General features: G+C 42.3%; 1 protein-coding gene across 3 annotated transcripts in view; it reads left to right on the top strand.

The window, feature by feature from the left end:
* The window catches only part of SYNJ2 (synaptojanin 2), an 85,648-nt gene that overhangs the window by 37,842 nt on the left and 26,596 nt on the right, over positions 1-21,210 (top strand). For all 3 annotated transcript variants that reach the window (XM_067542481.1, XM_067542479.1, XM_067542480.1), the window contains 8 exons: positions 3,167-3,250; positions 6,544-6,605; positions 9,488-9,584; positions 12,453-12,625; positions 16,361-16,442; positions 17,125-17,274; positions 17,378-17,543; positions 18,638-18,829. In XM_067542481.1, coding sequence (XP_067398582.1) covers positions 3,167-3,250; positions 6,544-6,605; positions 9,488-9,584; positions 12,453-12,625; positions 16,361-16,442; positions 17,125-17,274; positions 17,378-17,543; positions 18,638-18,829 — 1,006 coding nt within the window. The remainder of the gene's footprint in view (positions 1-3,166; positions 3,251-6,543; positions 6,606-9,487; positions 9,585-12,452; positions 12,626-16,360; positions 16,443-17,124; positions 17,275-17,377; positions 17,544-18,637; positions 18,830-21,210) is intronic.

The following is a 21,210-nucleotide window of genomic DNA, read 5'->3' on the forward strand; positions in this document are numbered from 1 at the left end:
AAGGGTGGCTAGTATTTTGTAAAAGAAGGGGCACCTCTTCTTACTCCGTGCTGTAAATTATCTTTAATGAATGGATTTAAATGATGCTTTGTTCCCCAGAGGGGCCCCCTAAATAAAATGTTTTTGTTTTGTTTACAATGTTTCATATAGCAAGGGAAAAAAGTAAGACATCTGTCTGATGGATCTCTACTGAGAACAAAAGTTAACTTGGTCCAACCCTTCCTTCCTCCCCCTCCCCCTCAGTTAGGAGACTCCACCACATTCTTTTCTCCAGATAGCAGTGAAGAAGCAAGCATGCTATCCTTATTTAGTTTATGTGCCTGTTAGTGTTTACATTTCAGCTTCTCCCCTATTTGTCTTCCAGGGTACCGTCAGCTCTTGAGCAAAACTCTTTTTTTCCCCCAGTATTAAATTCTTGGTATATAATTTTGGCTCTTTTTAAATGAAAAGAGTTCTCAAAAAGATAATTAGTGGTTTTTGATTTTTCCCCTTTATCTGTTAAATCATGTATTTAAAATTTCAATTTTACAGGCCATAAAAGGAAGTAGGATCTTTTTAGATTAACCTTCCCTTCCCCATTTAAAGAAAACTAGTGTTGGACCCCAATTCAGAAAAGCATAACTGTTTCATGACAGCAGTTACACCCGCACTTGATTGCCGCCCTGAATACGAATGGATTTAAGCACATATTTAAATTCCTTCCTGAATTGGGGCCTTAATATTTAGAAATGTGAATAACTGTGTATGGATCCTACTATTTTTTTCCAGCGAAATTTTCATCAGGATTTTCTTTGTTGGCATCCAGATTATCCTTCCCAGTAGCCATTATGGTCAGTAGTCCAGGGTGTAAGAAACATTTACTCAATAGACCATAACTATTAACGGAAAATCTACTTTTTGAAAACTGCAAGGCCTCCCCAAAAATGGTAATTCAGCTTTAGGCCTCATCTAAAATGTGTCTTATACATAGCAGTGGGCCTGATCCTACAATGGGTTCCACACAGGTAGATCCTCATAGCTTCACAGAGCTCTATTGACTTTAATAGCCTTCTACTTGGGCGTAGGATTCTGCCTGTGTGGTTGTGTTTGTGAGATCAGGGCTGTGATTTGTTCTAGTCTGTGTGGCATTGGGGACTCTTGCGCAGCTGGTTATCCACTGTGCTTCCCAGAATTGTACCATATATGTGATACTGGATGTATATGATCTCTCTCTCTCTAGGAGTTTTGTCTGTCTACAACATGATGTAGCTTTAACATTTCATTTCAAGTTATGCAGATAACAGACTCATCTCATTTGTCAGCAGGTGACTGTTCTTAAAATCATAAATGAGTCAAGATCTGACTCAAGAATTTGTTACAGATTCTAGGCCAGATTCTGAGTTGGTGTGAGTCAGCATAGGTCCACTGATGTCAATAGAGCTACACCAGTTTGCACCAGCTGAGAATCAGGCCTGCTGTGTCTGACTTTATTTTAACAGCTGATTCAAGGGTTAGAGGTCATTAACTCATTTGATTTTATGACTGGCCTGCTCAGTGAGGAAAAGAAAGAGGCAGATGATGGGGTTACTTACTTCTCATGTTGCAGTCCTGCCACATTACACCAAGCCATTCCTAGGGCAGAAACAAAAGGGGAGCAGCACCAATCTTAGATTTTTATAGCGCATCTGTCACCATGGTAACTAAGTATCACACACAATTAAGAGCATTGATTGAAAAGCTGTATTGCGTAAGTGTGTTTTACATCATGATCTGAACTCCGTCTGGCTAAGCTTGGTTCTGATGCTAACTCCTTCTGTGTCCTTGATGAAGTCACTTAACCACTCTCAGCAAAATGGGGACAATAATAGGCACGTACCTGCCTCCCAAATGTGTGGTGAGGTTTATTTAATTAATGTTTGTCAGTGATATATTTAAAAATAATATTTTCTTCTGTAGATCTCAAAGTATTTTACAAAAGAGGTAATTTTACAGATGGGGAAGTAGAGGCACAGAGTCTAAGTGATTTTTTCCCCTGGTCACCCAGCAGGCCAGGGGCAGAGGCAGGAATAGAACCCCCGTTATAGTAGTGCGGTAACTGGTTTCCCTTTGCCTATATGACTTTCTTATGCAGTCTTGTTCTCTGCACCTGCTGTTCATTCCGTTTTGGAACTACTGCCAAGCTGGTAGCTGATATGCTAAATGATACAGTGTGACTAAAAAAGAAGACACCTGGATGAGCTGACTGATACCATTCATCTGCTGGGCTCTGGAAGGCTCATTGAGATGTACAAGATAACTGAGACTTGTATTATATATCGCAAATGGAAAAAGGCCAGGATTCCATTTCTAAGTATAGGCCAGGGCAATGAAATTGGCTTTACACTGTTTCTCTCTTGTCATACTATGTCTGAAGAGAGATCCTTTTAGACTAGGCTCATTTAAAATATAACACTTTTGGAGGGAGGGTTAGAGGGGAGGAAAGGATACACCCTTTGTGTTTTTAATGAGTTAGCAGTGTTTTGCTACAATATTAGTTTGCTAGCATTGTTCACAGAGATAAATACAAAGAGAGTGAGAGAGTGCTGGGTAGGGAGAAAAGAGGACTGTAAAGATTTTACTATAAACATCCTGGACAAGAAATAGTGCACATAATTATGCACCACATCTCAAAACAGGAGTGGCAAAGCTGAAGGTTTCACACGTTTTATTGGCCACACTGACAAGACACAACGTGTGGTCAAAGAAAATAGTTAATATAGCAGCAGCAAAGTTTATCCCACACCTGGCATTTAACCATCACTGGTCACATGAAATGATGACATCTCCATAGTTAAAATTCTATGAAAGAGAAAGTGGCCTCTCTAAGTCTGTCCACCAGCATAGCTAGTGCATCTTCAGTGTGAGGGGTGGACTCTGTTGTACAAGCCTAAAATCTGTACCTTAAATTCTCTTTTATTACCAGTGAGTAGCAAATTAAACCTAATGAGTTGGCATGAAAGCAAAAAAGCCATGTTTTCTTTCCATGTCTGTGGGGTCAGGAACGCTGACAGAGAGCCATATCAAGATAAACTGAGATCTACCATTCGCCTTTTCTTTGGTATTCGTACCTTAACTGTTGTCTGATTGAGGAGTGACAGGACAATAGGTTTCACTGACGAGTCTCTTTCCCTTTATGTTGTTGCTGTAGACGATTTATTTGGACGATGACATCTCTTCCTTTGTCCAGATCAGAGGCTCGGTTCCACTGTTTTGGGAGCAACCAGGGCTTCAGGTAAATAAAATGAAAAACCAAATAGCTGTCACTAATGCTACTAAAAGTTGCACATAATTTGTTTATTAATGATTTTCATTCACTAGGAGCCTTGCCCTGTGAAGTACTGAACTCTTTCGACTCAGTTTCTATTTGTGGGGAAATCACGCTGTTTTTAAAAGGAACAGGGAAATATCTATCCAGTGATTAGTTTTTGAAGATTAATATTTTAAGCGCTCAGATAACTCCAGAGAAGAGTTAATTTATTTACACAAATGTTTCTTTATAATGTGTTTGACTTCACCCAGCATAATCTTTTTGTATGAAATGCCAGTTTGGCATAGTGTTTTTGCCCTCCATAGCATAAGTGGGGGCTCTAGTGCAAGAGCTCTATGATTTTAAAAGAAATATAACTGGTATATGGGTATGTGGTATAAGTAGATTTCAGAGCTGCTAAGGCCAGGAGGCACCATGATAATCATCTAGTCTGCATGCCACAGGCCAGACTAAGTGATTCCTGGATCAATAACCCAATAACTTACATCATAGTTTCTCAACCTGTGGTACGCATATCCCTGGGGGTACGTGGGAGACAGGCAGGGGGTACACGGCAAAAAACCCAGTGACGGGAGGTGAGTGGCAGCCGCCGACTTCTGGGGAAGCCAGGTGGGAGCTCGGCGGCAGCCTCCTGCACCTTGCAAGCTGGGCTTGCAGGTGGGTGGCTGCCACCTGCACTCCGGCTCTGAGCTGAGAGACAGCCTCCCGCGTTCTGGCTTGAAGATGAGCAGCAGCTGCCTGCCGCCTGTCCACATCTCTGGGTCCCAGCCTGTGCAGAAGCCTCCTCCGCCCCAGCTTGGAGCAGGTGGCTGTCGCCACCTCCCGGGCTGGCAGCCAGGTGGCAGCCACCTACAACTTGCCCAGGTGGCAGCTCCCTCCCTGGCACAAAGCCCGGTGCCCAGAAAGCCAGGCGGAGAGCCCAGCGGCTAGCTGAACAGTGAAATTGACAAGTATGAAGGCACAGATTTTACCGGTATAAAAATCTTAAGAGGGGCCCACACAGTGTGATTTGCCCCAGGCCTGCACCCCCCCTAGGGACGGCCATGGGGAGCACTGCTATCCACTCTGGTGAGCTGCTAGTGCCTGCTCATACCTCACAAGTTTCCGCCTGTGTGAGGAGAACACTACGTGACCCTGCCATCAGACCATAGTGATTGGCTGGCGTTGACTTTTGCTCCTATGTGGAGGAAGGGGAGAGGGAAAGAGGGGAGAAACAGCAGGGGGTTTTGTGATCTGCCACAGCCATACAGCACTGCAGAACTCAGAACTGTTCTGCTTTACGAGAAAATAGTCTTCCAGTGGTAAAGGGGAAAAAGATTGTATTTCTCAGAGTGGAAAATTGAGTGTTAGGGTACTTATTAAAATTTTCAGAAGTTAGGGGGTACTTGCTACTTAAAAGGTTGAGAAAGATTGACTTACATAACAATTTGCATGGTAAGTTTGTTTGTTGTTTGTTTTATTTTATTATTTTCATTATTATAGAACCTAGGAGCCCCAGTCCTGGACCAGGACCCCACTGTGCTAGGTGCTGTACACAGAACAAAATAACAGTCCCTGCCCCAAGGAGCTTACAGTCTAAGACAAGAGATGGGTATAGAAAAACCAATGGGGGAGTGCAAGGAAACAATGACACCATATTGCTCAGTATGACAGGCAGTGGTCCTAGCAGCCTAGGCGTTGTGCACAGTGAGATTCTATACACACCTTCTCGTCAATTTTCAAAATCTTATTTCCAAAATTTGTTTGTTTAGAGTAGCAATGACATCCAGCACTGAGTGTCAGCATTGTACAAGAGATGAATGTCATCTACATACAACACAAAACACCTGCCTACAAATTACATTGAACCCCTTATTGACTTTTTGGGCCAGAATCTGCCTGCAGTCCTCATTCCAAATTCACACCGGCCACATGGGGCTTGGCTATAGAATGTAGCTCTACAAGTCTAATCATATAACACATTTTCCACATAGGGCACTTCCTCAAGCAACTATTTTGTTTTTAAACTCAAATTTCTACCCACCTATTTATTCTGGCCACACCTTCAATGAGATGTCATTGAAAAGCTCAAGCAAGAGGCATTTTCACATTCTCAGAATAGGGGAAGAAAATAACCTAGGTCTGTATGTATGTACGTACGTAGGTACAGACACATAGATATATAAATGTGTGTGTGTATATATATGCTCTATTCTGCACAATGCAATGATTTTTTTAATAAGAATAAACTTTCTTTTTTAATATTCTCAAAAAAAATCTGAGATTAAATGCCTCAGGTTTACCTGGGAAATGAATTATGGTAGTCCTATATTGCTTTGTATGTTATAAAGCCTGAAGATTATCCCTGAATTTAGTGCTTATAGCTAATGGACAGCCTTTTTTAATTGGACAGGATTTTCTCCTTACAAAAACAGAAATGACACACATTTGTGCTTATTCAGAGCTAGATTATGCAATGTTTATTCATGTTCTTGAGCACTTACTCATCGTAGCACTCATTCATTCCTCATGTACATGTGCTGGCACCAATGTCAGGAAGGGTTGCACAATCTAGCCCTTACGTAGAAAGAAAGACAGATTAAATGCTGACAAACAGGAAACAAAACAAGATTTTTGAAAATTCTGAGTGGATCTTTTAGAGGATTCAGATATTTATTGAAAAAATATACAATATATTCAGTGACACTGAATTGAAATACTAATATTTAGCACTTATAAAAGTTTGAACCTGCTGCCATTAATGTCAGTGTTAAAACTCCCACTGACTTAAGTGATATAGGATTTAGTCCATAATGCTTCCTATTTTCAAAGCACTGTACATGTATTATCCAATTAATCTAGATAACAAAATATCAAACAAGTCAGACCACTGTTTCTCCACAGACTTGGCCGATATGCAGTGCTTCCTGATTACTTGCATGGGAAAGGTGGGTTGGATAGCACACAGTCCTGTGGTATAGTGAGACTTTTTGCTAAAGTATTGGCCAGGTAAAGAATTTGTTCGGCCATAAATAAGGGCGTAAGTATCCCATTAACAAGTGTTAATGTTTTTCATTGTAATTGTAAATGTTGCTTTCTAATAAAAACAGTAGCCTTTGTACTAAGTACATTCATTATGTGTGTGGGTATTTGTAATCTGTTTGGGGTGTCTGGTGCTAATAAACAGACATTTTCTGTGAGGGAAACAGAGACATCTAGTGATTCAGGATTTCAGCAGCTTAGAGAATTACTACTTTTTTTTTCTATTATTTTTTTAGGTTGGTTCCCATCATCTGAGACTTAACAGAGGCCTGGAAGCTAATGCCCCAGCTTTTGACAGGTAGGCTTCATTAAACTCTGGCACTAACATGTCAACTAAGCATGTAACCAAGATTCCACAGCTTTACTCCATTCCAGTGAGCCACAGATGTTAGGGGTAGAAAGTACTTATTAGCTCATGTGGTTCATCCCCCTTGTTATTGCACGATTATTCTATATGGTATGTTTTTAGTGCTTTGTCCTTTCTAATTTTAATGGAAATTAATCACAATTCTCAGCCTATTTCTGAAGGCGTTAAGAATTTCTGAATTGCCATGTAACCATTGGTGAGTCAAAACTTATACATTTACATTTGGACATAGCCTCTCTGTGCCCTTTCTTCCCCTTTTGTCCCAACAAAATAAAAGCTAAATGCAAATTCCTTTGCATTCTGAATTTAGTTTTCTGCCTTTTTTTTTAATATTACTGGAGCTTGTTGTTGTGCGGGGTAATACCAGCAGCCCATTCTGCCTCCACTGTGAGATGCTCTCTTGGTGATGTTCTTCTGCTCTGACCCAGAGGAATGGCTTTAACTCCATAAAACTCTACAACTCTGCTGGAAGCTATCCAAAATCCATACATTAACATGGGTCTTCTGTGTGCATGATCATCAAGTGGGGCCAAACCCTTTAGCCTGCAGTCCTTTGGGAGCAAATTCACATTGACTTGAGTGGGAGCTTTGTTTGAGAAAGCAACATATGATTTGGCCTGTGATGAATTACCACACCCTAGCCTGCCTTTGTCATGTGATTTTTAATTGACAAATCAAAATTTATGTTCAAGTTGCATGTCTATTTTAATAGGTCTCTTGGTTTCACTTATTGCAGTTTTTAGTGGAGATGATTAGTATTGATCACTTTGTAGCAGCGAAGGACCCCAGTCAGGGAATAGGGTCTCATTATTCTAGGCTCTGTACTAAGAAGTGATGGTGGGGTCCCTGCCCCAGGAGCATACTTATCTTCTGGTTCCTATGGCAGTCTACTCTGGGAAGTCTCTGCCTACCACCTTCCCTGAACTGCCTTCACGTTGGAGGGTTTCACTCAGCAGAGAGGGAACCAACATAAGGTAATGGATGATGATGATGCATAATTCCTAGGGGGTTGAGGGAAAACAGTGCTGCAGATAATGACCCCACTGCCTCTTCTCCCTACCCCAGAGCAACCACTGAGGATATGTGAACACTGCAGCATGGACTGAGCCTCCCAACCCAGGTAGACAGATTGGCTAGTGGGGCTCAAGCAGCACGCTAAAAATAGCAGTGTAGATCTTGTGGCTTCAGCAGAAACTCAGGCTAACAACCTGAGCTCAGGCCCAAGGGGTCAGGTGGGCTTGAGAACCTGATCTGCTGCCCGAGCCGCAATGTCCGCACGGCTGTTCATAGCGCACTAGCTCAAGCTTGAGCTAGTGCAAGTCTGTCTACCTGGGCTAGGAGACTCACTCCCAGCTCTGCTGTAGCCATACCCCTGAGTGGCTTCCTCATGGTAGACTGAGCTGGGAGAATGGTTTGGATCTTGTCCCACTTTTTCTAGTGTAAATCATGGCCCAGTGATCAGATCAGAATAGCACGAGACAGTCCAGCGCAAACTAAACTTTTAAAGGATTGTATTAAGGGTGATTCTGGTAAGAGACAATTGAACGTTCATACTGAAAAATTCACTGAAGCCTATAAAGTCATTGCAGATTTTTCATGTTTGTGCGGCCACAGTCTAATTTTTCATACCTAACACATTGACCTCTTTAAAAGACACTGGGAGATGTGAATGCAAATTTCCTGTGTTAGCATCTGTTTCTGTTTCACTAATTTGAAGAGAAAAAGAATGAAAAGTCGCGTTCTTAGTCCATAAATAGGCTCTGATACTGCAATAGGAGCTGTGCTGACATCCACTGAATTCAAAGAGGCTGTCTGTGTGGAGCAAGGTTCTGCCTGCACAGATCCAAGTGCAGGATTGAGGCTGTAAGATAGCACCAAGGTGATACATCTTTGTCTGTTTTTCTTGCAGGAAAGCCTGCCAATTTTTGCTGTCTTTTACAGAGCACATTATTTCTTGTTAGTGGGACTCACAAATGCAGACATGGAGACAGTAACCTTTCAACAACACCATCCCCAGGCACAAGCAAACTTTTCATTAGTGCTGTGTTAGCTTACATTTAATATTTCTACCTGGCCTTTGTTTTAGTGCTTTTGCAGCTTGCTAATTGCTGCAGGATTTCTTACATTTGGACACTTCAGGGCTCTTGATGAGTTTGCATATACACCCAACTATATACTTGTGTGTTGAGGGGAGAATTTATGCCCATTCATCCACCTAAAATCTGACTCTTACCCACCAACCTGCCTGCTAAAAAAAATATATAAGTGGAATGTGAATATTTTATAAACCTGAATTATGTAGCAGCTCAGCTAACGACATTTATCTGGCAATGACTCATTTGTTGACCTTAAGTCTGGAATCCCAGAGTTTAGCTGACTCTCTAAGGGTTCAGTCCTGCGAGATGCTGAGCAATTCCTGGAGGTGCTTAGTGCTCTCAGCTCCCATTGGCTTTGCTCATTGCGTTGCAGGGTCAGGGCCAAAAGAAGGCAGCATATATAGGACTCTATGAAAACTAATAATGTTGTTGATTATCTAAACTCTGTGTCCTTGACCTACCTGTACACTAAAAAATCATATAATTCCTGTTACTAATTCCACATTTTCTATGATGACCGAAAATTAAAGGACTTCTGCCCTACAAAGCAGTTCTTTACTGTAGAAACTGACTAAAAGGAAACCACAGTATATTTGTGGAACTGCTGCTGTTGAAACCTTCAGGCAGCCAGCGACCTCTTTTGTAAGTGCTTTGGAAAGGGTAGCAGGTATGTGATATTTATTAAACCAGATTGTACTGCTGCTGCGACTGTTGCAGGCATGTGATGCTTCTGAAAGAACAATACGGAAAACAAGTGATCGTTAACCTGTTGGGAAGCAGAGGAGGGGAGGAGGTGCTCAACAGAGCTTTCAAGGTAAAAGTAACAACAGTTTTTGTTAAATTACTAAGTTCAGAGCATCAGAGTCCTGCTTCACCAGGAGAGAAAATAACTTGAGATCAGCATGGGGAGCACCTGATCTGAAGAAGTTAGGCAGTTTAATTTCTTGGACTATCTTGCATCTTTCTCTTTGCGTGTAATATTTTCTGAATGGAATATCAAGCTGTCTTCTTCCTTACTACCTAAAATTTTACTCACTTTTTCTTTAACTAGCCTCTCAAGTGACATAGGGTAACTATTCAAACACACTTAAATCCCATTTCAGAAGTGATGTAGTCACTTAGGGCTTGATTTTTAATGGAATTTAGGCACTTCAAGTTGCAACGAGGCACCTAGTGGGGTTTTCAGAAGTACTTAGGCACCTAAGTCCCAGAGTTAGGTCATACGTGCTCTCAGTTTCCCTATCTATAAAATGGAAATAATGAGTCTTTACTCCCCTTTATAAAGTGCTTTGAGATCTGTGGTTAAGAGCTGAATATAACTACCCTAAAATTACAGTCTTCTCACAAATGTCAAGATAGGACTACAGGAATCTAAAACTGGCATACCTTGTGAATTCTAACATTGATTATTTTAGATAGTGTATATGAAATATCCACATTCTTTAAGATATTATCCTCACAATTTATTAAGAGTTTATGGGTGCAAAAATAATGGTTTCCATATTTTATATGAGATCTATCTTTCTCTAGAGAAGTTCTTTTCAATTGTTTGTTATGATCATAGAACAGGAGATCGGTTACTAAATCAGAATTTCGGGCATCTGTTGTATAAAGATTGTGTGTATTTGTTCATTTATTTAAAATAAAGGGCTGGCTTGATTTCCATTTTTTAACTGTATGCCAGACTAACAGAATTGTAAATAATTTATTGTGAAAGGAACTGGATTGACAGCACTGGAAACTGAAATCTTGTCTTTATCCAAAACAGAGATCTCTTGGGTATTTTCATTACATTTGTTTTTTAATAAATAAATGGTTGGCAAGGATGTATGATCAGTGTTTAACTTGATGCATTTCAAAATACTCAAATTAAAAATTATGGACAGTATAAATACTGGGACTCATTCCCCTTTTGTCATAAGTAGGGTTAAGATTCTGTCATGGGTATTTTTAGTAAAAGGGACAAGTCGTGGGCAATAAACCAAAATTCACGGAAGCTCGTGACCTGCCCCTGACTCTTACTAAAAATAACCTGAGGCAGGGGGACAAAGCATTGCTGGGGCTTGCAGATGCTCCAGCCCCACTGCTGGTCCTGTGTCAGGGACTGCCAGTGGCGGCTTCAGCCCCCAGGGACTGACCCAACACAGCCACTGGGGCGGGTTAGGCAGCTGCTTTGGCAGCCAGGGAGCTGGCTGCCGATTAGATGTTCAGGGCCCCCGCTGCGCAGCTGCCACCGATCAACGGTTTGGTGGCCCTGAGCAGCCGCTGTTTTGGCAACCCCAGGGCTAACAGCTGCTTCTGTCCTGCCCCAGAAGAAGTCACAGAGATCCTGGAAAGTCATGGAATCCATAACCTCCGAGAGAGACTCATGTCCTTAGTCATAAGCTTATCTCCTTGCTTCTCTATCTTCCCTTACCCACTTCCCATGTTTCTTCCTTCCTTCTCTTACATTTCTTCCCTCAGTCTTAAAGTTTTATTTGTCAGTTTAAAATATGTTCATTGCAGTGCTGTTACCACTGCTAGTTTCCTTTGATCTGAGTAGAATGATCACCAACGTCATGAGTATATGCAGAAAAATACTTTTTTCTTTGGGTTTTTTTTTTTTTTTGAATGCAGTACCATGCATCTGAATGTCCAACATTACCAGGTAGTGGAAGATGAAATTCGTTAGTGTTCCCAGTGATGCTGTTCTTTTGCAAGCATTCCTTAACCACTGTAACAGACTGTAATTATGTTTGTACTAAAAACAAAGCTATAGTGTAGGGTGCAGTACTTTTGACAATGATTTGCACTACGGCAGTGGTGAGATGTCATTCCCAAGAATACTACCACTGTAGTCAAATGTAAATGTAAACTGAAGTGTGGACGGTTACCAGAAAAACAGATGTGTGTTTGACTCTGATAACAATACAATGAAGTACATCTCTTCATTAAACTACATACAACATCTTTGGTTTTGTCTATACAGGGAGGTTTTACTGGTTATACCGATAAAGTTATAGCCCTGTGTGGACACTTAGTTTGGTATCAGAGTGGGTTGGGTTTTTTTTTTTTCAGTTTAGTTTAAATCCCTTTCAAGCAACATAAGCTAAATGGGTGGGGAGGGGAAGGCTCTCAAAGTGGAAAAAGAGAGTCTACACCGGGGATAGATAAGGGCGTAAATATTCAGAGTTAAAGCAATTCTCACTAGTTTATGGGTTGCCATGGAATTCTGAATAGTGCATGATATATGTTAATAAAATATAAGATGGTCGTATATAGATCATGTGCAGCCATATGAGGAAAGCATCATGCTTTTATCTTCATCACTTACATTATTTCATTGTATATTTTTGGGTTGTAATGTCTTAATTTTTTTCTCTCTAAAAGCTAGACTGTTGAGGCCATATAGATACTTATGTGTGCAATTGCTTGTGTTATACAAACATAACAAGCTCACACCTATATTTTGCAGCCACAACTTAGGTTCCCACATTGGAAAATTTAGCCCTACAGTCCAATTTACTCTTGGAAAGATAAACAAGGAACTTCTATTAAAAAAGAGTACAATGAAATAACATCCTTCTCTACATTAAAGCCATGATTAACCATCCAAGTGTACCACAATGTAAGGCATACAGGTATTGATATCTGAGCTGTAGAAGTAAGTAGATTTCTCTTTCCTTCTTCCCTTTTCAAACAGAAATTGCTATGGGCCTCTTCCCATGCTGTAGACACACCCATGATTAATTTTGACTATCATCAGCTTGCAAAAGGTGGGAAAATTGAGAAGCTGGAGAATTTCTTGAGGCCTCAGCTAAAACTGCACTGGGATGAATTTGGCATCTTTACAAAGGGGAAGAATGTACCTCCACGGTGAGTGTCCCTGTTTTATCACTTTCCATAGACAAATCATACCATCTACTGAACCAAGTTCATCACTTTGTTTGGAGAGTGCTGTAACTATTTGTGCTATTTACGTTTTAAAAATATGTTGGTTCAAATTTTCAAGAAGCCTCCGTATGTATGTACACACATGAGCTGTATCCAGAAAACAAAGGCCGTTTGAAAATTTAGATCCCATTCTTTTATTTATTTATTTGTTTTGTTTTATTTTAGCATTTGTAGTTCTGATTCACAAATTCAGTTAACTTTGTGGGCTCTCTCCCTTGGAATCATTTTAATTAGGTGATGCAGTACCATCTCCATGTCAGATTTGTTTTGCCTTGTAGAGAATAAATGTCCTGTTCACTGACTTGGTTTTAGCTTTTATAAAACCTGTTGAGCTACCGTGGTAGAAAAGGTCCACCTAGAACTAAAAGTATTTGTAGCAAATGCTGCTGAAAATATTGATCTGTTGACAGTCCTGATAGATTTGGTAATGGAACTGCCTGTTGTGTACAAGAGGACCGCTGAGTAAGCTGGTAAATAACATCTAGCCTTCCAATAAATAACCCCTATAATTTTAGGAGGAAAGAGAAAGAAACTGTTTTGATAGTAAATTGAAATGAGCAGATATTTCATTGCTTGTTTAACTTCTGTACTGGGACATTTTCGTGACCACTAACAACATTTATAGTTACGCAAGGTAAGAAAAGTAATCAAGTCTCATGGTTCAGGGTGGAACCTGGTTGCCTGGGATCAGGAAGGAATCCTTCTCTCCCTCCCACGGTTACAGCAGAGTACCATTCTCTGGGTGGTGTATAGCATTTTTTCATATTCCTTTCAAGTCTCAGATTCTGGACAGTGGTGGACTAAATGGACCAATGAACCCATCGTATAGAATCATAGAAGCCCCATGTGCTGGGGCAGGACCAAATAAACCTAAACCATCCCTGACAGATGTTTGTCCAACCTGTTCTTAAACACCTACAAAATGGGGATACGAAAACCTCCTTTAGAGGCCTAGGCCAGTGCTTAACTAACCTTATAGTTACGAAGTTTTTCCTAATATCTAGCCTTAATCTCCCTTGCTGCAGATTAAGCCTTCAGTGGACATAGAGAACAATTAATCACTGTTCTCTTTATAAAAGCCCTTAACATATTTGAAGACTGTTTTCAGGTCCTCCCTCAGTCTTCACTGATCAAAACTAAACATGCCATTTTTCTCCTAGGTCAGGTTTCCAAACCTCATCATTTTTGTTCCTTTCCTCTGGACTCTCTCCAGTTTGTGCCCATCTTTCCTAAGGTGTGGTGCCAGAACTGGACAAAGTACTCCAGCTGAGGCCTCACCAGCGCCGAGTAGAGCGGGATAATTACCTCCCTAAGTTTTACATACAACACTCCTGTTTATACATTCCCAGAATGATATTAACCTTTTTCACAACTGCATCACATTGTTGACTCTCATTCAATGTGTGATCCACTATAAACCCCCAGATCCTTTTCAGCAATATTACCACCTAGCCAGTTATTCCCCATTTTCTAAGTTGTGCATTTGATTTTTCCTTCCTAAGAGAAGTATTTTAACTTGTCTCTATTGAATTTCATCTTGCTGAATTCAGACCAATTCTTCAATTTGTCAAGGTCTTTTTGAATTCCAATCCCGTCCTCCAAAGCGTTTGCCACTCCTCCCAGCTTGATGACATCTTCAGATTTTATAAGAATAAATTCAGTCCATTATTCAAATCATTAATGAAAATATGGAATAGTACCAAACCCAGGGCTGACCCCTGTGGGATTTGACTAGATACGCCATCTCAGTTTGACAGTGAATCATTGACAACTGCTCTTTGAGCATAGTCTTTCAACCAATTGTGCATCCACCTTTTAGTAATTTAATCTAGACTGCATTTCCCTAGTTTGCTTATGAGAATATCATGTGGGACTAAGTCAAAAGCCCTACTAAAATCAAGATATATCATATCTACTGCTTCCTCCCTAGCCACTAGGCCTGTAATCCTGTCAAAGAAGGAAGTTAGATTGGTCTGGCATGGTTTGTTATTGACAAATCCATGCTTGCTATTCCTTATAACCCTGTTATGCCCTCGATGCTTACAAATTGATTGTTTAATAACTTATTCCAGTATTTTTCCAGGAATTGAGTTAGACTGACTGGTCTATAGTTCCCCAGGTCATCTTTTTTCCCTCCTTTTTAAAGATAAGTACTATGTTTTCCTTTCTTCCAGTCCTCTGGGAACTTAACTTTGAAACTACTGGATGATGGGTAATTGCTAACAGTTCCGAGATTGCTTTCCCCTGCCAAATTTACCATCAGGCTTTAACTAGTCCTCCAGTTTTTTGACCCTGGAAAATTATTAGTGCATGTTGTCAAGCTGGCTAAAGTAGCTCATGAACTTGAGTACCAGCCTCTGGGCAGACTGTTACAAACCAAGGCACAAACAGCAAACTGGTTGTGTATTCTATAATTAGATTTCACCAACAAAGTATCAAGCGCAAACTCCTCAGGCACTATAACAGCCTTAACATGGAGTCACAGACAGTCCCCTTGGGTGTTCCGGTCTATCTTGCCACCCAGGCAAGCTTGCCTTTGTGATAGATGGTCCTTTACACCAAAAATCACAATAATATTCAGTTTACTCACAGTCCCAAAGGACCAGTGACTTACCCCAGGTCAACTTCACCTCAGAACTCTCACGAAAGACCATGCTTGTAGCGAGTCCTATAATAAACTAACTAAAGGTTTATTAACTAGTAAAAAGAAATACAGGTATTTACAAGGTTTAAAGCAGATAAACGTACACACACAAATGAGTTACAGTCTTAGGTTCCAAAAGGTAATAGACGCTTCTATAATAAGGAAGCTCTATATGTCCTCTAGGGCTAACCCAAGTAAACAACTGGGAATCCGGTTATGCTTATGCCCTCTCTCTGATGTCCAAGCAGTATAGGGATAACAATTTCTTCTTGACAGGGATTTTTATTCCCTTGCCCCAGAGCTCAAGATGTTGGGATGAGTGTTTGTGCACATCTCTTCTTCATGGGTGTGGGAAGAGCAATAAACAAAATCTTTTGTCCCCTGATGTTCCACATGGCTTATTTGGAGAGGAGATGGCACTTCTTGTGGTAAACTAGCATTTCATACTTGGTAATACTTCTCTCTGGACTGTGGGGTTTACGGTTTTAGAGCAAATGCTCTTATAGTTACAGAGGAAACCTTTAAATATTGTCTTAGAACATGGGATACAGATATGATAAGTGACATTAATTCATGCAGCAACTCAAAAGCATTTAATAAAGTCTGAATATTTTTATAAATCAAATACCTATGTTAGCAATACTATCAGGGGAGCCAGACTAATTTCCAGCTAGGGGTTTGTCAGTGTTCAGTGAGGCCTTGGCATGAGCTGACACCTGGTCTGCCAGTGTCACACGTATAATTGCTGGTGTGGTTTAGCAGGCACAGTTGTGCACTTCAGATAAATTGAGCTGACAAATGTTTTGCATCTGCAAAATGTGGGTGGAAAAACCCAGGCTGAGTATTTGAAAATCCGATCTTATCTACCTGTGGATCAAATGCCATTTTTATTGACTTTCCAACTTTTAAATGTTTTTGATGGTAAAAGAAAGCAATCTTTTAACAATAACAACTGGATGTGGAGGCTCCTAATAACCTGCTGTATCTCTTTGTTCTTTGTTTGACTGTTGAAGTCTGCAGACAGGTACCTTGCGAATGAATTGCCTAGACTGTCTGGATCGTACGAATAGTGTACAGTCCTTCATTGCACTTGAGGTGAGTTCATTAATGGTCTTTCATGAACACACACACATTCCCTGCAGGTATTTTGTACCCTACCAGAAAGGGCAGGAGGGAGGTCTCCAGTGATGTAACGCTGTCTTTTTGTGACAGAGTGGAGGGTGGTAACCCCCTCTGTCGCCCCTAACCAAGTGGGCTGGGCTGAGGCAGTGCAGGTCAGCAGAGTCAAGAGCTAAAAAGGGAGCAGGCAACAGCTGACCACACTGACCAGAGCCCTGACTAATGAGGCAAATGGGGAACAGCTGGCTACCATGCCAGGGAGGGTATATAGGCCAGCTCAGGAAAAGGGAGGAGGAGTGTCCAAGTAGGGTTGGGAGGACTGCGAGTCAGCTTGCCTGCTGGCCAGGAAGGGCGAGCAACTCTGAGCCTCCGAGCGTCTAGAGTGCCTGGGGCAGGAACTGGGGAACTGCCTGTGTGCACTGTAAATAAATGAGCACGGGTGACTGCAGTGCAGACGGCTGTGAGCCTTTATACAAGGGGGGAACCCCAAGGACCAGGAGGGCCTGGCTATGTGGCACGCTGCACTTTCCATCATTAAGATACCTGCATTAATTTAACTATAGAATGATGGCTGATTGGAATTCCTACATGGAGTGCGGGGGGGAAATGGAATATAAAAAGTGACTTTTCTTCACCTCGCTTTCTGTGTCCACTCCAGGTTCTGCACACTCAGTTAGAAAGCCTAGCATTGAACTCCAAATCTATAGTTGACCGCTTTGTGGAGTCCTACAAGGCAATGTGGACTCTCAATGGTCACAATCTGAGTAGAGTGTTTACAGGCAGTCGTGCCTTGGAGGGGAAAGCCAAGGTAAAGGAGAATATCAGAGCTACTTATTCATGAGCGACATTAAAGGAAGTCTACAATATTACTGCAAAGGCCATCTGTGTTTGATTATTTTTGCCTAATGCAGGTAGGAAAGCTCAAGGATGGAGCCCGCTCCGTGTCACGCACCATTCAGTCAAATTTCTTTGACAATGTGAAGCAGGAAGCCATCAAGTTGCTGCTCATGGGTGATTTCTTCAGTGAGGAATATGCAGATAAAGGAAGGATGCTTATGGACAACACTGCTATGCTGGGTAAGTTAGATGTAAATCTGTCATCTTTATCTTGTGTTTGTTTTGAGATGCCCAATTGAATCCTCATGAAGAGTCTAGAAATAAACAGCTGTTGTACAAAGGCATTGCTGTATAGAGGCAAAGCTTTCAAATCAACACAGCATGTGCTTAAATTCCACTGGTTTTTATTTCCCAAAATATTCTATTAGACTTCTGCATATGTTGGCTCATTTACTGATGCTAATTTGTGCTGATGGAAGTTGTCTGCTGTTTAGAGGAGTGGACTGGGATTCAGAATTTCTGGGTTTTTTCCCCCAGCTTTCTCCCTGACTCACACTCTGACCCTGGGCAGTTGTCTTGGGACCATATTTTTTAAAAAGTAGTCATTTAGGTGTCTAACTGCATCTGCAAATCAGCTCCTTAAACACTGAAATGACCTAAATTGCTCCTGCAAATAATGGTGGTCAAAAAATTACACTTCTAGTTATTGGCACCCACCCACCAAAAAACAAAACAAAACAGAGAGAGTCTGATTAAAGCCAAGCTAAAATGGGGATCAGACAGGAATAATCAACATGGTGAGGTCTTATGTGGGATCCTGGCCATGTCAGAATGTAGATCCAAGTTCATGATGCTTTTGCAGAATTATTATGTAACGGTATGCACCAAAAAAAATCTAATGGGGCTTGGGTTTACCTCTTAATTTGTGACACAACCATTGTTTTGTGGGCCAAACTGAAATCCCAAGAGAGAGCAGCCTCAAATAATATTATTCAGTTATTACTAGGGAAAGTGTTAGAAAATACTAGTAACATTTTTTGAATACATTTTCTTGAAGTTTGTCACTGTGTGTCCTGTTTTTCCCTTCCCCTTCACTTACCTTCATGTGTAAATAGTAAGACTCATTTCAGTGACTGCACAGTTTCCAGGAGAGAAATTGATGGCATCATCTTCAGTTACGCAATTATTGTTGTTTCTGCTGGAATTACTCTTTAGTTATTGCATTGATGCCAGTAAGGTAACTTCTGTTATTTCACAGTAAGTCTGTGTGTCACTGACGTCTGTATTATCTTTTATTCCACTGCAGCAAATCCTTTTTACTTTCTCTCCATCAGTGACTCCCAGTATTTTGAAGGCCATGACAGAGCATCAGTTTGAATTCACACACTTCAATCGGATTCGTGTTGCCATGGGGACCTGGAATGTGAATGGAGGCAAACAGTTCAGAAGCAACATCCTTGGTACCAGTGAGTTAACAGACTGGCTGCTGGATTCTCCCAAGCTCTCTGGGGCTTCTGAATTTCAGGGTAAGATTCTGAGTGGCAATGTATCTGTTTTAAAATAAACATTATTTGTTGGTGTCTAAAGGAACTGCCACGTAGTGTAAGCCCCAGATTTGACCATTTGTGCGTCATCTGGTAGGGAATTTTAAGTGGCTGATTCTGCTCCCAGTTGGCCTTATGCTGCACCCCTTCACAAGCCTTGGTGTAGGGGAGCATAGGTGGGATGGGGAAGGCTGCTGTAACTTAGAGCAGCCCTCAGGGCTGCACTAACTAATGCTGGAGAGAGTTTTGGCCTTGGATTCTGGGATGCTGCCAGAGTGTGCAAAGGTGGCATAAAACCACCTCACCCTGAGGTGGTCTTCTGTGCTGAATCTCTCAGGAGACAACAGCACAGAATCTGTCCCTAAATATTAGGGACATGCTCTCCCTTTGTGTTTCATTCTCATTGGGAGTTAGGTGCCTAGGCCCCTTTAGAAATCCCACTGGCCATCTGTCTGCAACTTTTGACACCTAAATATCTTTTAAAATCTGGCCTTTAGGCACTTCTGAAAATGTTACCCTTAATTCTTTACTGTTTTTATAAAGCACTTCAAGACCCTCAGACAAAAGGAACTGTATACAGCAGCGGTTCTCAACCTTTTTTTACAGAGTACCACTTGGGTCAGGTACAGTCGGGTCAAGTACCCCTTCACCTAACTGTACCTGGCCAGAGTGGGACTCAGTAAAATTGCGGGTTTGCGTGAGGAATCGATGCCCTCCGCCGAAACCCTGCCGCCGTTTCACATTTTTCGGCGGTAGAGAGGATGGTGCTTTCGGCGGCGGCGCGGTTTCTCAGCAGCGGAAAATGCGTTGGGGGGGGCTTTAATTCGGCAGCAAAAAGTGTTTTGACCGGAGGCGGGGGAAGAGATTCGGCGGCGGCACAGTTTTCCGGCAGCGGCAAGGGGGTGGGGGGATTCGGCGGCAGCGGGGTTTTGTGGCGGCGGCAGGGGGGGGGAATCGGCGGCGGAATTGAGAACCCCTGGTATACAGTAAGGATAACGTGTTATTGCATTAGAAAGCAGAGTCCCTTTCTTAGTAGTGTGTCAAACTGTTGTGTTTGTGGCTTGTTTGAACTCGCTGCTGACTATCTTGTTCACAAAACAAGGCTAGTGATTGTAATTGATTGAAAACAACAAAGTTAGTGTTCTGTCCTTCAGAAATGGAAATGGTTCTAAAATTACTGCCTGTCCTTTACTTTCCCTGTTACACATAATCCTCTGCAGGCATCGCTGAGCTATTCCTGCACATAGTACACAAAAACATGAATAAATTCCATATATCCCTGGCTGTCTCATGTGAGCATTGCTTCTCTTGGGCCCGTACTACCTTAGTCTCAGAAGGTCCAGAAAATAGGAGACTAACATTATGCTGCATGTGTTCTGTTCATGCAGGCTAGACATACTTACTGACAGTGCAGTCAGCCACCTCATGCAGTCAGCTGTTTCCATAATCTACATTAATGGCTAAATTTTCAAAAATGGGTGTCAAAATTACACATGTGAAATATGTAGTTACTATTTTTGTGTGTACGCTTTTTACCCCTTGGACGGCTGGGTGCTCAGCGAGGGGAAGTGCGGCATGCAAAAAAAGGATCAGAACCTCTCCGCCACCTTGGATGGGGAGGAAGACCTCCCCCCGCCCAAAATCTCTGCAGGGGGGCAGATTGCCACCAGTGAGCCCTCTGCTGCACCCCCTGACAAGTCCAGTGGGTTGAGCAAGAATTCGAGCAGCGAAGAGTGGTAGCACAGCCCCCTTCCTGGAGGCCCTTCTAGATTCCTTCCCTGGGGAGGCCTCAGAGGGAGCTTCCCCTGCCACCTTTTCATCTGCGCTCCCTGTTGGCGCTGAGGTGGTGGCCGCCTCGGCTTCTGGCGGGGTGGCCGCCATGGTGGCAGAGGGGGACTTGGGCTCCATCTTCAAGGAGATAGAGTCCCTGGGTCTGACCATAGTCACCCAGGGGGAGGACAACCCTCTGCCTGCGGGCCTTGATCTGGGCAGCAACCTCCTGGTGCCGCCTCCTCCTCTTCCCTTCTCCTCCCTTCCCCAGACCACTGTTCCTGCCATTGCATCCGGGTCACCCCTGGACCCTTCTACCTGCCCGGCTGCCAACGTCACTCCACCTGCAGGTGCTGAGCCTGCTGAGGTGATGGCCAGCGCTGAGGGACTGAGCCCTGGGCCCACATCTGTGGTGGGACACCTGCCCCCACCCCCTTCTGAGGGCCCTGGCCTGAGTCATCCCCTGCTTGCCGCTGTGGCTACGGGTGCCAAGTCCTTTATAGTGCAGGTAGTCTGGCATGGAGCCACTTGGCGCACACCTTCCTCCGCCGCCTCTGAGGGCTCCGATACAACCAGCAGCTCCTTTATCTCCA

Source organism: Emydura macquarii, unplaced genomic scaffold, assembly GCF_026122565.2.
Source record: "Emydura macquarii macquarii isolate MOO-44397 ecotype Brisbane River unplaced genomic scaffold, CSIRO-AGI_Emac_v2 contig_705, whole genome shotgun sequence".
Taxonomy (NCBI): Eukaryota; Metazoa; Chordata; order Testudines; family Chelidae; genus Emydura; species Emydura macquarii.